Raw genomic sequence first — 18,065 nt, forward strand, 5'->3', positions numbered from 1 at the left:
CTTTTCACTTTTCTAATCCTCTTGCACTGTCTTTTTCTGCACTAGTTTACTTTTTAAGTCTTTTATCTTGTGGATCTCTTGTCTGTATGGCTTTGGCTTTAAACAACTACTGAAAACCTGTGGGCGCTCTTTTACTTTTCTTAACTTTTTAATATTCTTAACTTCTAGCACTCTTCTAGCGCCAAAAACCATGCAAGTTCTCAGCACTTTCAGGAAAATGCAGCAGCACCTCCGTTGCATTCAGAATAACAAGAAAAAGACTTTAATTTTACTTTCATGCCCCAAATTTGCCAGTACTAACACAAAAGCTTTGACTTGGGATGGGGTGACTATCCAGGGAAGGAGTTCAATGTAATGAAAAATACCCAAAGAAGAATTTACTTCCAGAAATTCCAGACAAAGAATAAACTTTCACTCTTATTCTATGTCCTTTCATAGTATTTATTCTTAGATGATGGTTCTAATCGAGTTTTGTAAGGGCAGAAAGGCCTTTGCACTCGTAATTTTTGGCAATCTGGGAATTGAAGCTTACTCTACTGTTGTAAGTCACTCATTGTAAGTCATTACATCAGTTCAATTCATAAAATGTGAATGTAAAGGGCAGTAGCTTCCTAAAAATGGACCACAACACCGGTATTGGAGCGAGACGCCTTGACAAAATCCTGGTTCTGCAATCTGTTCTTCAAAGCCGCTGTCCTCTTCTCTTGGAGCTTTCCATCCGGCTGTGTCCCATGGCCCATGACGGCCTCTGATACTAACTTCCTGCCCTGCCCCTCTCCTCTCCTCTCCTCTCCTCTCCTCTCCTCTCCTCTCCTCTCCTCTCCCAGGTACAAGGTGCTGATGAGGGGCGCGTCGACCCCGGACGACCCCAGGGGGCGCTGCATCCAACTGCTCCACCTGTATGACAGCAGCAGTGCAGAATGGCAGCTGGGCAAGACCAAGGTGAGGGACGGATGGGCAGTGGGGATGTTTTTTTATATTACATGATACTCTTTTTGCTTAAAGGAGAATGGTAATAATGAGCGACTGACTTTACGAGGCGGATTGTTTAATTTGGTTTACGTATGATGAGTAGAAATCCTTGTAAATATGATGAAAAGCAGCACTCAGTCTCACTCTGTCTTTGTAGTTTTTATAAAATATCTCTTATCATATAGTTATTGCTTGCTAATGACACTATAATAATGAAGGAGGTGTAATTTCAGTGGAATTCTATCTGTACAAACATGCAAAGAATCACAATCAGAATCAAATTTTTAAAAAAAGATTATTTTTCTGACTATTGAACTTATTGGGAAGCATTTCCACAAAGTCTTGAACCCAAAGACAAAAGTAGACAGAGTAAATTGTCTTGGAAAAACTACTTCACTGCAAAAATACGTTGTGTCAATAGAGATTTTCTTTTTCTTTCTTGAATTCAGTCATGTTTTGGGTTTCCACATCCCTGGTCCCTTGAAAACTCTTAAAAAAAAACTGCAAATCATTTCAAAAATGAATAATGTCAAAGAGAAGATAAGCAGTCTTTTCCCCATTCCACAAAAACATTTTTTTTTCCCCAGACATGCATTTCTTGTCCAACAACAGCAAAATGTGGCCTTTCGCTCAGTTCCCTACAGTATAATTGACTTTTTATTGTCCAACCCTGGGCTCCTGAATTTCCCATCATGCCGCCTCTGGCTCAAACCAGCTGATCCATATTCTCCAAGCTAACATGGGAAATGATTGCATGTGGACTTGCCTCGCCACTGGCGGACACCAATCTATTCTGGCTCCACTCTGTTCCCCTTAAGGCTTCATTTGGCACCGTGCATCTTACAATGCAGCTTGATGAAACCATTCCAAGGCTCAGGTACCTGTGTGACTGCGGGCTGTCTGGGTGTGTGTGTGTGTGTGTGTGTGTGTGTCATCATGAATAATGGAGGTCCAGAGCACCTGGAGCGTGGAATCCAACAGTTATTGGATCCAGTCTTCATCCCTGTAGAGCACGGTCTATCGCTCCCTGCTTCCAATACACTGGATTGGGCAGAATAAAGCTACTACCGGTGTGTGTGTGTGTGTGTGCCTGTGTGTGTGTGTGCGTGCGTGTGTGTGTGTGATTTCTATCGGAAAATGACAGATGGGGACACAGATCCCAAATCACAGCATGACCATGTGATGCAGCTAGAGGTGACAGCAGTTATAGAGGAGTGCATGTGTGTGTAGGGGTGGACGGATATGTGTTAATGTGTTTCTGTGTGTGTGTGTGTGTGTGTGGGTGTGTGGGTGTGTGTGTGTGTGTGTGTGCATCCTGGATCACCAACAATACAGGCAATCAGTGCAAGACTCAAATCCATGGTGCCTTTATAATAGGTGCAACAAATGTCCCTGAGTCCCTACAATACTATAATAAAGAACCGATATGATAGAGAATTGCTAGGAAAAGAAAGAAGATTTTTGGATTTTGTGTTTATCAGCCTGTCTGTGCCTTTCTTCTTTGTAGTTTAGATCACTGTATATATCAGGACTACTCAATTACAAATTCAGTTGGGCCAGATTTTAAAACCAGCCTATTTTTTTTTCATCAGCCTATTTAAAACCTTTTTTTAGCTTTTGGTAATGACAAAATTTTAAACAAACGCAAATGAATGAATGAAATAGACATGACATCAGCTTTTTTTTTAGTTCTTCTAACAGCTTTTCAAAAACATCTATAGCTAGAATTTCAACCCTGCGAATAGTTGAAGTGTCAGACCAGGGTACATTTTTAATAGCGGATGTCACACTAGTTTTAATTTTGTGGTCATTTATCACCTCATCCACGATGGCCAGCATGCATTCTTTCACGGTTTCAGAGTCTGTGATTGGCCTTTTCTTCTTTGCCAAGATCCAGGATACATGAAGGGAGGCTGCTGTAGCTCTTGGTCTGTGCAGGACCGCACCGGGGTCACACGGCTCCGACCGTAAGATGCAATCAAACTCTGCACTTTAGCGTTTGGTGTTTCTCAATGTGTTGCCTCCGAAAATTATATTCTTTAAATACCGCAACGCACTCATTGCAAATTAAACACATTGGTTTGGCGTTTGGAGATGGCGGTAAAATAAACAAGTATTTGCCAGTCCAGGCAGGGTTAAACCGACAGTTTTCATTGTCAACTCTACGTTTCAGGGTTGACAGAGACATATTTTCAGAAAAAGTGGGGGTCTAGACAAACATGTTCACAACATCAGATATTCTTTTTGAATGGATAAAGTACCGGTGTAAAACCGACTCCTTCATGGGTTGTTTGTAGCCTTAATGTGGCTAGGCTAGCGAGTGTCTTAAAGTCTGTTTATAGTGAGTCTGTTAGAGTCAGTCAGCCCCAAAAGTTTTTCGTTAGTCCAGTTTAACCTGCAGGAGTTTCTGCCACGGAGGAAATAAATTCATGACGAGTGAAAACGAGTCAAAATTTTTATAAAATAATATTACAATTAAAATATCAAAATAGCCTATAATTCAAGCTCGCTGGGCCACTTGGAGGTTGCTTCTGGGCCGGATAGGCCTGCTCTATACTCTCTACTCCAAAACACTCACAATCTTGTACACACGATTTCTTGCAACCGGATTTGATGTTTGATGTTCGATGTTCATTTCAACAAAAAGTCACAGTTGGCCGTCACTGATCGTATTTTCGTTGTAGTTGTAGCTTGAGAAGAGTCAGCCCTCTTAACCTGAACGAACAGCTGTCTTTTTTTGGGCTTTTTTAGCTAGCTAACTAGCCAGCAATGTAACCAATGTTGATGTTAACATGCTAGCATCTACTATATGTTACGATATGTTAGCTACTGTGCTACTCAGATGTGTTTCCAACAAGACAGTGATGGTTAGATGAGATGACATGATCAGTTCCCAGTCAAAAACAGCTCAGAAATGAACCATGGCTCTTCAGTTCTGTTGTTGTGGACAGGTTGCAGGTTTAGAGAGCGTGTTACATCACCTCAAAGCGCTCTACAGAGCCTCTAACCCTGGCGGTGTTAGTGCCATGCTCTACCCATTCAGCTACAAAGGAGTGCATGCTCCTGTGATCGCGGGCCTATTAAATCAATTCTATCTCTCTCCGAGGGATTCGCCTACTTTGTCCCGCCGCCTCTCGCGGTGAGATTTACATCGAGCCGGCCCGCAGCTCCTTTCATGTGGCACATGTCGTGACCATTGTCTGGGAGGTTTTTACAGCCTCAAACTTAATTTCCTGGAAGTTATATACGTATGCGGGCCCGCCCGGTGTCCCGGGGTTCTGTTCTCTCGAAGGGGCTGACCTGTCACGGCGCTCCCAGAGGCCCCGGCAGCAAAAATCAGATGTACGCCGAGGCTTAGCATGGCTTTTGTTGCGCTAATTAGCATAGTAATGATTAAAAAGGATTAGTTGTTCAATTCATTGGCATGCAAGTGTGTGTGTGTGTGTGTGTGTGTGTGTGTGTGAAGCAGAGTTTCCTTTACTATTGAATAGGTGCCTTACAGAGCTGCTAATCGCCTAAAACCATTTCATCATGGGTTTCAATGGAGAGCTTTAGTGTCCCATCATGGTCAAAATGCTGTTTGAGAGGCTTTTCCACCCTGACAAGGATAAAATTCTGGTGGCAACACTCCTGTGTGTGTGTGTGTGTGTGTGTGTTTCTGCCTGTGTGTGTGTGTGTGTGTGTGCACGAGCTTGCGCATGTACTGTATGTCTCCTTGTTAATTAACCTGCACGTCAGTGATGTCCAAATCACCCCGACTGAAATATGAAGAACCTAGGGAGGTCGAATGAGTTTACATTTCCCCGCGAAAATCTCATTAGCGCTTCACCGCTGAGGATTCAACAGTCTGTCGCTCAGCCAATAACTACCCCCCCCCCACACCCCCCAACCCCCCTTCCCCCTCCCCTCCCACCCCAGTACATCACTCAACAGGAGAAAGGCAATCTGTCCTCCGGTACCCCAGTGGCACCGTGACATTTCCCCACCGTCTCTCTCGCCTGAGACCACATCCCATATCTCATTTTCCTCCTCCCCTAATCGGCTTAACCCCCAGCGCCCCACAATAGGCCCCGGTTTCCCTATCAATGGAAGACAGCTTGGGTCCTAAAGCGGGCGGCTGCGCTAAGTGCCTGTAAGATCGGTCTTTTCAGAGAGCGGTGTAGCCGAAATGACTCGCCTTGGTAATTTGCGGTCTTTAGTAATGGCTGCGCGGCGTGAACAAAAGAGAGGAGGATTTGGATTTGATTTATGTCGGCTGCTTTGTTTGGCTGAGTTGTTCTTTTTGGATGGGAGTGTCTGTTAAACTGTGATGTTATTAAAAAAGAAGAGGGACTCTCTCTCTGTCTTTTTGAATCTGCTCACTTGTGAATCCTTTATTCATTACATGTGTGTAATACTGCACATGTAATAGATGTGCTATGTTAAGCACACTGAGATTCAAACATATTTTACCATCTGTCTCACACTGTAAATGGTGCTATGCCTTTTGCAATCTTTGCAAGTCTTAATTCATTACTTTTGTGTAATACAGTATACTTAATTGATGCACTGTATGTTAAGCACTGTGTGTTATTCAAAATAATATAAAATAAGATACAACGCGCTCAACTCACGATAACACCATGACAACCGGGTGCTGGATCCTTAAAGTAGTAGATAATGAAAAAGAAAGTAGGACAGCACTCCAAATTGACTTTTTATTTGCCACACAAAAAGTCAATTTGGAGTGCTGTCCTAGTTTCTTTTTCTTTTTCATTATTCAAAATAATCTACACATGAGCCACATAAGAGGTAGCATGATTTTGCTGTTGAAGGATAAAACCTCATGTCTTCATCAAGGTATTTTAGAAATTAACAAAATGAATTTGTTTGACTCCCATGGAATTTTTTAAATTATACAGTGTGTTTTGGATGAGTGTCATGAACCGCTGTTAAACGAGTCGACCATGTTAACCTTCATTTCAAGTAAAAACAAAAAGTGGAGCAACAAGGTTTTCACATGACAACAGTGATAAGATGACAACAATAAGAGGAAAAGGAATATTGTCCTAATAATCTTTCCTCTCTCCTCTCTTTGTCCTGTTTCCTCTTTCCTCTCCCCTATCCTCTCTCCTCTTTCCTCTCTCCTTTGTCCACTTTATTTCTCCTCTCCTCTCTCCTCTTTCCTCTCCCCTATCCTCTCTCCTCTTTTCTCTCTCCTTTCTCCGCTTTCCTTTCTCCTCTCCTCTCTCCTCTTTCCTCTCCCCTATCCTCTCTCCTTTTTCCTCTCTCCTTTCTCCGCTTTTCTTTCTCCTCTCCTCTCCTCTCCTCCTCTTTCCTCTTTCCTATCCTCTCTCCTCTTTCCTCTCTCCTTTGTCCACTTTATTTCTCCTCTCTCCTCCTCTGTCCTCCAGGTCTTCCTGAGGGAGTCTCTGGAGCATCGCTTGGAGAAGCAGAGGGAGGTGGAGGTGCTGAAAGCAGCCATGATCATCCAGGCTCACGTCATGGGCTACATGGCCAGGTACAACAACTCTACACAAGATTTACAGTTATTCTTTACATTGTCTGCCTTTTTATTTATCCTTTATTGAACCAGACTCTGTAAACTGATTGAGAAGCTTTTCATTCACAGTGGCAACCTGAACAAAAGGCAGAACTAGCTTAGCTGCAGGGACCAGGAATAAGACCACAAATCAAAAAAATGAAGTACATATAGACAAATACATTTATTATAGCACAGAATATTAGTACCAAGGATAGCATACAGCAGTGATTCTCAACCTTTTTCATATCAAGGACCCCAAATGTAGTCCACATTAGGGCCACGGACCCCCATTTGATGAGATTTTGTCTCTCTGACCCAAATCTGAGAATATTTGATTTTGTCCAGAATTCCATGACTGTCTGTATTGCAGGTAGAGAGATAACAGAGAAACTATAATCAAAACAGTCATTCTTCTACATTCTCTAATTGTTCTCTAAACGTCTTGTAAATGAAATAATGCTGAAGTTTACCAATTCATCAATTTGCTGGGGACCCCCTGGAACCCCACCAAGGACCCCTGGTGGTCCCCGGACCCCACGTTGAGAACCACTGGCATACAGTCATACTGTGCATAGAAATGGTGATAATATAATTGTGAACAATTATAGCTGTCATATATTGTAATATAGTCTATTTATTATAAAAGAGTCTTAACTAACCCTTTCTTAAAAGCATCACAGATTCATTAATTTTCATATTAAACGAAAAAAATAAATACAACAACATCGATTGAACCATGACAGCTGAGTAAGAAATGTAATCTGGTTTAAAAAACGCAAGACAATGGACACAGGTTCCCTTCCCCCTAAAGATCAAAGACAATATGGAGAACACACACACACACACACACACACGCACACACAGCACCTGTTTGAACATGCGACATATAAGGACAATCTTGCACTTACAATTTCTTACAACCATATTTGACGTTCATTTCAACAAAAAGTCACAGCTGAGGGTCACTGATCGCATTTTCACTGACGCCGTCCCCGCAGGAAGCAGTACAGGAAGCTGCTGCAGTGCATTGTGGTCATCCAGAAGAACTACCGGGCGTTCTACTGGAGGAGGAAGTTCCTGCTCCTTCGCTGGGCGGCGCTCACCTTCCAGAGGCGCCTCCGAGGCCAGCTGGCCCGGCGGGCCTACGGCCAGCTGCTGCAGGAGAGGAGGAGGAGGGAGGAGGAAGAGCGCCGGAGGAGGATGGAGGAGGAGATGGAGAGGTGGGCTAACTCCTGTCAGCTTGTTTTTTTCAAGTTAAAGTAATAATCTGCAGAATTTTCATCTAAATACATGTCTGTTTTTCTGCTTTCTACCACCAATTTATAGGCTATAACACAATAGTGATCCAATCTATATCCAGTTGATGAAATCTTTTCCACTGTCTATTCTAAGCAGCCAGTGTCTGGTTGTGTCTTTCCTGGGAAAAATCCTCTGCCACACAGGAAGTGATGCGTTTTACGTTTCCAGTTTGTTTGGAATCAACAGAAGAAGAAGAACTGGGTAGTTAGCATGAGCACCGATAGCCACCATGGCTGAACAGACAAAGAAAAGAGAAACTCAAACTGCAGCAACAGAAAATCCAAGCTCCACCCCCACACTGTTTGATTGACAGGTGATCTGTGGGAAGTGCAGAGCAGAAACACCACAGTGATGAGGCTGAGGGACAAAGATGGAGACTAAATAAAAAGAAAGACTCAGATCTTACAGATTACCATTTTAAGTCAAGTCAGATTTTGGTTAGAGTAACGGCTAAGGCATGTAGTGAAGGTTATGGTTAGGGGTTATGGAATGAATGTAATCAATGAAGGTCCTCATAAGTACAGTAATGCAAATGTGTGTGTGTGTGTGTGTGTGTGTGTGTGTGTGTCTATGTGCATGCATGTATGTGCGCATCTGCTTGCATACCTTTTTTTCTTTTTTGACGGATGGATGGATACATTTTCTTTCTGACCTTTAGAGACCGTATTTTAGATTTAGGTTTTATGGGATTTTAATGCCGTGATAAGGCAGGAAAAGCCTTTTTCCCCCTTTAGGTGTATCATATCTCTCAGTGTCATCGAGCTTTATGAAGCCACAGTGCCTGTTTCCGTCAGCTGATGTCTATCTGTCTGTCTGTGTGTCTGCAGGGAGAGGCAGAGGCAGGAGGCTGAGCGACTCGCCAGAGAGGTAAGATGAAACTGTTCACTGTTCAGAAAGCAAATGTCCTTTTTTTTCTATGTGAATGAGTTCGCATTCACATAGAAATAAGACATTTGCTTTTACCTTTTAGGCGTTTTGCTGAGGCTCCTATTCATAGATTGTGAATTTGTTGACATTTCAGTCCATCGGACCGTCACCAGAAATGAAGAAAAGCAGACAGCATAATCACATTTATCACTGTTTTTTTTCCAGTCAAGAATAAGGTCAAAGTTCACCATCCCATGCGCAACATAATGAGATCATATAGGTCTGCAATATTTACAATCAGTATACAAGATTGGATTTAAAGAACAGTCTGTCTTTCTTGAGAACCACATACTGGTTCACATTAGGAGGGCAACTCTCATTCTGTTTCAATATCTTTTTTTGCCCTTAACACACACACACACACACACACACACACACACACATATACCAACTGACTGATGGTATCCAAAATGCCTTCCGGTGCCATGATTACATTCAATTTTAGTGCGGATGACGCAAGTGACAGTGCTATTCTCGACCCATTGAGCTATGCAGGACCACTTGAACTGTTTCCATCAAATTGTTTTCTAATTTATTTCTTACTTTTTCCATGGTTAGGCTGAGGAAGCCAGGAGGATGGAGGAGCTGCATCGCGCTGAAGAGCTAGCCTCTCTGGTTTTGGCCCAGTCCCAGCCTACAGTAGCGGCCGCAACATGTCCGGATACCCTTGAGGAGCTGGAGTCGGCCGAGCAGGAGCTGGAGTCGGCCGAGGTCTTCGAGGAGGTGTCCGGAGAGGAGGAGGAGGCGATTCGCCCTCAGGATGCGACTCAGGTGGAGGAGATCCTACGACTGGAGCGGGAGATCCAGGCCCTGCAGAGGCAGAAGGAGCGCCAGGAGCTCTCCCTGACCGAGGCCTCCCTGAACCGCCTGCAGCTCCTCCGAGACCAGGAGCTGAGGCGGCTGGAGGACGAAGCCTGCAAGGCGGCGCAGCAGTTCCTCGACTCGCTGAACTTCGACGAGATCGACGAGTGCGTGAGGAACATCGAGAGCTCCCTGGGAGTCGGCGGCGAGGGGGGGGACGAGAAGGAGAGCGGGCAGAGGCGAGGCGACGAGGAGGAAGAGGAGGAGGTGGACGAGGGCTTCGGGGCCGACGACGAGGCCTTCAAAGACTCGCCGAACCCGAGCGAGCACGGACACTCGGACGGCCAGCGGACGAGCGGGATCCGGACGAGCGACGACTCGTCCGAGGAAGACCCGTACGCCAACGACGGCGTGATCCCGCCGCCGCCCGCCCTGCTCCACCAGCCGTTGCCCCCGGTGCCCCCGCCCTGCCACAGCGCGTCGTCGTCCAGCGGGGACTCCGCCGCCTACCACCGCCGCACCCCCCAGGCTTCGTCCGAGGCCCAGTCGGACGACCTGGTGGAGCTCATACCGCCGGACGAGGATTCGGACTACGACCAGGACGACTACGACGAGGGGGCCATCGTGTCCAGCGGCAGCCTGGCCCTGTCCAACCCTCGCAGCGGCCAGTGGTCTCCGGACTACCGCGGCTCCGTCGGCACCTACAACAGCTCGGGGGCGTACCGCTTCAGCTCCGAGGGGGCTCAGTCATCGGTGGGTAGCGGGTCGCGGTTTTATGATCCCCGAACGTTTTTGTAGCAGTGGGTGGGTCAGGGGGAAATTTTGTTTTGGGCTTCCGGTCCAAACCCAAACACTGCCCAATTAGAGCTGAATGCAGCAGCTGGTGTTTAGATGTGATGATAAAATTCTTAACTTTTCACCTTGTTTTCATAGGGGACAATAGGACAGGTCAGATTTTTCTAATAGTGAGAGATTTTTGCCTGTTGTTCCCTCAACCATTCTTAGATATTAAAGATCCTAAATTACTTAAATTCCCGATGTTTTTTTGCTTTTCTTTGTCCCCTCCACTGACTGATGTGCTGTTTGCGGGAAACTGCTCTACAAAGCAAACAAAGAGAAAAACTACTATGGTTAAATTGCCACGGCACTAACATTTGATGTGTTCAGTTATGCTCCTCTTGCATGTTCGTCTTGGGGGCGTGGCTCATCTAAATTCTACTGTTTTTATTCCATCGCTCAGTTCGAGGACAGCGAGGACGACTTCGACAGATTCGACACCGACGACGAGCTTTCGTACCGCCGGGACTCCGTCTACAGCTGCGTCACGCTGCCCTACTTCCACAGCTTCCTCTACATCAAAGGTAACTCATTCATTGTAGTGCTTCAACTGCTAAAACAAACCAGACTGGGTTTCCCAAATGTATCTTATTCCATTGGCTTAATACAAAAATGTTGGGAAACCTGTTTATACATCCTACAGGTGTTGCTGGATGTGTGTAAGGAGCCTGTTCATTTCAGTTGCAGTTCAGCAATGGTTCAGCAATCAGTTGACTTTGTATTTTATTTGTCAAATGTCATTTGGCCAAACTGTCATGTCAGTAAAGAGATGCAAAGGAAACCTATGTGTGAGTTAAACCTCTCGTCTCTGGATGTAGCACTTCGAGGTTCATATACTTCCCAGCAACTTGCAGATAAAGCAGTGATGTGCGTGTCTATCTATCTATTCTTCTCTCCAAGCGCTGTTCACTTTTATCACTAGGTGGCACTGTAGTCATTTGAAAAGTCCATGGAAGTGACAGTTTGATGGAGTTTTCTTGCTCTTGTTATTTCACCTCTCTCTCGCCTCACTGATTTCTCTATCTTAAGGGTTTGGAGGAGTAGCTGTGGCCTTGCACTTACTCCATTTCCACCTTTGTTGTACTTTCCCAGGTATTCGGAAAGGACTTTCACCATTACTGTAATACAGTGGCGTTAGAAATGCCTCCCTTGTGCTTTCAACTGGAAAACATCATCTTTATGTTTAGAGAATAGAACCAGCAATCCTACAATTTTCCTATTGGCTCTTATGTTCACAAAGGACTCAGTGTTGGAGTGAAATAGTTGATGTAAAATAAGAAAGTAAGAAACTTTGTGAAAACACAGCCTCTATTGTTTAAAGGATAAGGCCGGTGTTTTTTAATGCATTGCTTACCGTCAACAGATCCTATGAAAATAACAAAATCATACTTTCTGACTTCCCACGTACCGTTTTTAGCCTTCAACCCGGAAGTCATTGGCTCCAATTGTAAGCTAAAAACCTTAAAATGCAGCTCACAGAGACATAGTTTACATTTAAAAATCACTAACTGTTACCACGAAAAGTCAGGCTGTTGTAGTTATTACCAAATCAAATTAAAATGGGAACAAATTCTTCATTACGCCAGGGGACTATTTTCTGTGCTACGGAACTACTTTCCTGAGTTCGCAAAGTGTTTACAGCCGGCTTATTAAGTTGTTTGAGGAAAAAGTCGGCCGGCCCGGTGCATCGTGATGATGAAATGTGCTGCCCAGAGTTTTTTTAATCCTTTTTTTAATACAATGGAGTTCTATGGCTGCTGGGACATGGCTGCATTGGGCACCGGCTACATGGACGAGACTTCTTGGCAAAACAAAATCATTACTGATTTTGTTATTTTCATAGGATTTATTGACGGTAAGAAATGCATTAAAAAACACCAGCCTTATCCTTTAAACTTCATTATTATTTTTTGTCCCTTGCGATAAAATGAGTTGAGGACTATGGATCGGTCTCCGTTCTTTCATTCTTCTGTTCATTCGCGATATTTCAGATACTTCAGTCACCACTGGTAGGATTTTTGACAAAGCTTGGGGGAATTATGCATCTTTCAGGATCTTTCAGCATCTTTCCCCCTGCCTTCAGAGTTCCCCTCTTTAGAGAATTGCCAGTCCAGTGCGAACACTTGAACACAAAGCTTCTACTTTCTTAACCCCCGCTCTCCGATTTCCCTCTCCAGGAGGCCTGATGAACACCTGGAAGCGGCGCTGGTGCGTTCTGAAGGACGAGACCTTCCTGTGGTTCCGGGCCAAGCAGGAGGCCCTGAAGCAGGGCTGGCTGCACAAGAAGGGCGGAGGCTCGTCCACGCTGTCCCGCCGCAACTGGAAACGCCGCTGGTTCGTCCTGCGGCAGAGCAAGCTCATGTACTTCGAGAACGACGGCGAGGAGAAGATGAAGGGGATGCTGGACATGCACACCGCCAAGTAAGGAAGGAAGGGAGCGAGGGGTGCAGTGTAATTGAGCGCAAAGGATTAGGATGCAACGGATGGCAAATAATGAAAAGAGAGGAGATTAGAAACGAAGCTGTTTAAAGTTCAAAGGAATTGTAAGGGCATAAGGAAGGGGGAGTGTAGTGGAATGTAATTAGGTGTTGGATTAGCTTATTGCCAAGTGACGAGGGAAAAGGGCAGAGGGTGTGTGCATGCCTGAGAGGTAAAGAGGACAAGGGACTCAGGGTTAGAGCTGCAACGATTAATCGATTAATCGATTAGTTGTCAACTATTAAATTAATCACCAACTATTTTGATAATCGATTAATCGGTTTGAGTAATTTTTTAAGAAAAATAAGTCAAAATTCTCTGATTCCAGCTTCTTAAATGTGAATATTTTCTGGTTTCTTTACTCCTCTATGACAGTAAACTGAATATCTTTGGGTTGTGGACAAAACAAGACATTTGAGGACGTCATCTTGGGCTTTGGGAAACACTGATCCACATTTTTCACCATTTTCTGACATTTTATAGACCAAACAACTAATCGATTAATCGAGAAAATAATCGACACATTAATCGACAATGAAAATAATCGTTTTAATCGCCCTAAACCGGGTGTAATGCTTCTCACAAAATAAAAGTAATAAGACTGACATTTTTAAAAAGTAACCAATAACGCATTACAAGAATTGAAACATTACACGTTAAGCCTATTAGTTACTACAAAAAAGTAATCTGAATACTCTTACTGGCGCTGCTTGCATTTTTTCAAATTTCAGTTTAGCTCCCAAATTCAGAGCAGCCACTCGTTTCAGTCGCAATTTCACCATTTTGACCGCGTGCGCTCGGAAACAAACTGCGTGAAACACAAACCAGCCGCAAGGAGATCAAAGGTCAGAGCCACAGGGCCCACACAGTATTGTTGGCACCCTACAACAGCTTAGGGGAGAAGTTCATCTGTACTCACTGCAGTCGATGTTCTCTAATTTGTTTTTTTTGTGTGTAATTGTGTTCTGCAGAGAAATAGTGGACAACACCGGTAAGGAGAACGGCATCGACATCGTGATGCCAGACAGAACCTACCACCTGATCGCAGAGTCTGCAGAGGACGCCAGGCAAGTCCACTGTGTGTGTGTGTGTGTGTGTGAGTGTGTGTGAGTGTGTGTGTGAGTGTGTGTGTGTGTGTGTGTGTGTGTGTGTGTGTCCTATACATGGCGACATATGACTGTTTTCTGTGTGTAGTGTTCATCTGTTCATAAGTCATGGTTCTCAGCATAAATGTGCATTTGTAGACACAAATCACAAAGACACACATGTTTAACAGGATTATTTTATTATGATATGACATTATTATAATATTGTAATTATTATAACATTTTAGATTATTACAGGAGAGGCCATACTGCACCCACCACCTGCTCACTACCAGTTAATGTCTCTCTCTCTCTCGCTCTCTCTCTCTCTCTCTCTTTCTCTCTCTCCTTCCCTCCCTCTTTCTTTCTCTTTCTCCCCCTCTCTCCCTTTCTTTCTTTCTTTCTTTCTTTCTTCCCCACCTCTGTTTTTTGCTCATTTGCTTAAGTCTCCACCCACCAGTGCACACACACACACACAAACATTCACACACACACACACACACAAACATACACACCACACACACACACACACACACACACACACTCCCAGACAGTATAATGAGTAAGAGGTATTGTCGCTTAGTGGGGTCGGTGTGCCGGTTGCCCCTGGCAACCCATTGATTTCCTCTCAGAGGACCGGTCCACTACTTCCTCCATACATCTGCCTTGACAGGAAGATGAGAAAACTGTGTGTGTGTGTGTGTGTGTGTGTGTGTGTGTGTGTGTGTGTGTGTTGGCAGCAGGTTTGAAATGCCAGCCTCTCTCCCACCATGACCCAACATCAGCTCCATATGGCCCAACCAGCAGGCTGCTGCACTAAATCTAAACACAATCACCTTCATTTCCTCTTATATAGAAAGAGTTACTGTATGTTTAAGTTAATGTATGTTACTGTGTATTGACCTAGATACATAAACACAATTATAGGGATGCATCATTACCATATTTTCCCTGCTGAGACTGATTGAGGTACCAAGTTTTAAGTCTCACATACTGACAGCTAATATTTTACTGAATGAGACCATTAGTTTGGGCTAATTGGACAAAAGGTAATTGAGCTTTAATACAAATTTCTTCATTAGTGCAATGTAAAATCCTTTAGATTGCACTAATCCTTCTTACGTCTTAAAAAAGCCCAAAAGCAAGATGCCTCGGTTTAGTTTTACATGCTATAGGTGACTCTTGGCATCTGATGTTAGTGTTGGGGAGGTTTTCTGATACCAATACTGTGTTGTAGTCTGATATTGGCCTGATATCTGAGTCAGTATCGGTATAACTACATCTCTAGACTATTTCCAATCTCTTCTGTCAGTCTGTATAATTCCCCATCAAACACTTGTCCCTATACTGCAAACTAATGACAAGTGACCTTATTTTTAGGCATTCAAATTGGATGTTTGCTCCTGGTATGTTGAGGTTATTTAGGTTTCTTTGACAGAAACCTGTTGAAACCTGCAGACCACTACATGTGTCCGCCTTTTTCTGTTCTCTCTAAAGTCAGATATTGAAATGTTTTGTGCACCTGTGGTCACTACACTGCAAAAAAACGAGCTATGAATTAAATCTGATCTTGTGTCCAGACTTCATCAACCTGAGGATATTTAGTCAAATTATCTTATCTTGCTAATTTCACAAAATTTCACATGATTAATGTCAACATGATTTTCTTCCAAGAAATCATCACGAAACAAAGAATTAAATCATGAACCTTGTTTTAATCAATTCCCCTTGTTTCAAGCAAATGTGTAGAAATTCTAGATATGGATTATCATGAAAAACACGATTGAAACCAAAAAGAAATTGAGGTGTTGAGTGAGGTAATTTAAATAAAAATATCCTGAAACAAGCTTGATCTAAATCTCTTAAATCTCTTCCCAAGCTTGTCATTTTTTGATGATGATGATGATGGTGATAATGATGATGGTGTCGTCTCTATGGTTACAGTCAGTGGTTCAGTGTGCTGAGTCAGGTCCACGGCTCCACAGAGCAGGAGATCAGAGAGATGCACGACGAGCAGGCCAACCCGCAGAACGCCGTGGTGAGTTCCATCAACTCTGTTCTATTCTATTCTATTCTATTCTATTCTGTTCTGTTCTGTTCTATTCTATTTTTTTTCTTATTCACTTGAGTTGCACTGAAGCAGAAGCGCTGTAAATGTCACATCCTTTTCTCAAGGTTGTACCTGTGTGATGCTGCTTCTGTGTGTGTGTGTGTGTGTGTGTGTGTGTGTGTGTGTGTGTGTGTGTGTGTGTGTGTGTGTGTGTGTGTGTGTGATAATTGGTTTCTAGGGGGTGGAGGAAGGTCAAACTCATTATCCACACCCTGAACACACCACAGATCACTGTTATTGACTCTCTCTCTCTCTCTCTCTCTCTCTCTCTCTCTCTCTGTCTCTCTCTCTCTCTCTGTCTCTCTGTCTCTCTCTCTCTCTCTCTCTCTCTCTCTCTCTCTTCTCTCTCTCTCTCTCTCTCTCTCTCTCTCTCTCTCTCTCTCTCTCTCCAGGGAACGTTGGATGTGGGGATGATCGATTCAGTTTGTGCGTCAGATAATCCAGAGAGGTGAGAAGCAGCATAGCAACAAGACGGATTAACCAGCACATCACATCTTTGACTTTTCTTTGTCCAAACCTCATTCTGTTTATTCTATTTATTACAGAAAGCCTGTCAAAGACACACAAACACAGTTCACTCTGTTTTACAGTTTAGATAAGAGAGAGAATCCAAAAGATTCAAGTAAAATACGAGTAAAGACTCTACTGAGGTTTTTTTCGGAGCTCAGTCACTGTATTTTACTCCAGTAATTTGTATAATCCTTCTGCAACACACATTTCTTAAATCTACACCTTCCATCCAGCCATTATCCATTATATCATTATATGTTTGTATATTTTCATATATATATATACAGTACTGTGCAAAAGTCTTAGGCACCCTAGATTTTTTATATATATTTTATCTTAGATCTATATTTATTTGTTTTCTTCATTAGTGTGTCAGTAGACTGCTCTTTATAGTATATATTTTTTTATATTTAGAAACTTTTCATTTCATTATTTTTGAAAGCATCTTCACTTTATTTATTTTTTTACATGTGCCTAAGAATTTTGCACAGTACTTGTATATGTTGTTGTTTTTTGTCTATTTCTACTTAATATCTTTTAGTGCTGCATTTGTCGGTTGTGTTATATTTAATACGGTCCCCATTTGCTTTATTCTTACTTATATTTTCCTCTGCTGTATTCTATTACTATTTGCTGCAGAAACGACCCAATTTCGATTTCGATAACTACTACGCCAAAAATGATAATCCCCATTATTTATCTTAATATTGTGATCACGATGATTAATCTTGATTATTTGTCTCTCAGCTACAACCTGAAATCTGTACTTGTTGTGTTTTCATCTGGTTTCAAACCGAAGTGTCGATGACAGACGACGATCCACTTTTAGCAGCTAAAAACCTTTTCAGGATGTTCCTCTCTGACCTCGGGCCGATCCGTTCTTTTCCCCTTTGCTCCTCGCTCCTTTCTTCCCCAGCGGCTCTCTGTCAGGTTTCTCTGCTGCTTCTCCTTCTGAAACTTTTGTTTTTCGGTCACATGGTGCACTTTGGTGCATTCAGAGGCTGTGATTGGTCCGGTGTAATGGAAGCGCTTGATATACACCACACCTGCACTTTCAGGGGAATTGAAAATGTAACAATCAATATCTGCAAATTACATTATTAACCATGGAAACATAAAACCGTGATATAGGATTATCTAAGGTTATTTGTGCAGCCCTAGTTGCATCTTCTTTTATCCTCTCCCTCCCTCTAACTCTGTACCCCCCCCCCCCCTTGTCCCCCCCCCCCCCCCCCTTGTCCCCCCCCCCCCCCCCTTGCCCCCCGCAGGCCGAACTCCTTCGTCATGATCACGGCGAACCGGGTGCTTCACTGCAACGCCGACACCCCGGAGGAGATGCACCACTGGATCACCCTGCTGCAGCGCTCCAAGGGCGACACGCGCGTCGAGGGCCAGGAGTTCATCATCCGAGGTGACGGCACAGACACTTTCTTTTACCCGCTTCTTTGCTTTTCCAGGTGACGCGGGGACCGGAGCCAGTCCCAGCATGCACCGGGGCAGGAGAACAGATTAGATTAGAAGG

General features: G+C 43.6%; 1 protein-coding gene across 1 annotated transcript in view; it reads left to right on the forward strand.

Annotated features, from left to right (window-relative positions):
* Positions 1–17,954, forward strand: part of LOC139645471 (unconventional myosin-X-like) — a gene marked incomplete at both ends in the record, with an annotated part of 73,524 nt that extends 55,570 nt beyond the window's left edge. Inside the window, 11 exons of the mRNA XM_071521191.1 lie at positions 828–942; positions 6,366–6,472; positions 7,495–7,716; positions 8,623–8,662; positions 9,281–10,276; positions 10,764–10,884; positions 12,538–12,781; positions 13,810–13,905; positions 15,868–15,961; positions 16,426–16,481; positions 17,812–17,954. Coding sequence (XP_071377292.1) covers positions 828–942; positions 6,366–6,472; positions 7,495–7,716; positions 8,623–8,662; positions 9,281–10,276; positions 10,764–10,884; positions 12,538–12,781; positions 13,810–13,905; positions 15,868–15,961; positions 16,426–16,481; positions 17,812–17,954 — 2,234 coding nt within the window. The remainder of the gene's footprint in view (positions 1–827; positions 943–6,365; positions 6,473–7,494; positions 7,717–8,622; positions 8,663–9,280; positions 10,277–10,763; positions 10,885–12,537; positions 12,782–13,809; positions 13,906–15,867; positions 15,962–16,425; positions 16,482–17,811) is intronic.
* Between the last annotated feature and the right edge of the window lie 111 nt (positions 17,955–18,065).

The sequence above is a fragment of the Centroberyx affinis genome, unplaced genomic scaffold (genome assembly GCF_046629955.1).
Source record: "Centroberyx affinis isolate AG114_WGS23_722 - 3 ecotype Tasmania unplaced genomic scaffold, CSIRO-AGI_Caff_v1 ptg000867l_1, whole genome shotgun sequence".
Lineage (NCBI taxonomy): Eukaryota > Metazoa > Chordata > Actinopteri > Beryciformes > Berycidae > Centroberyx > Centroberyx affinis.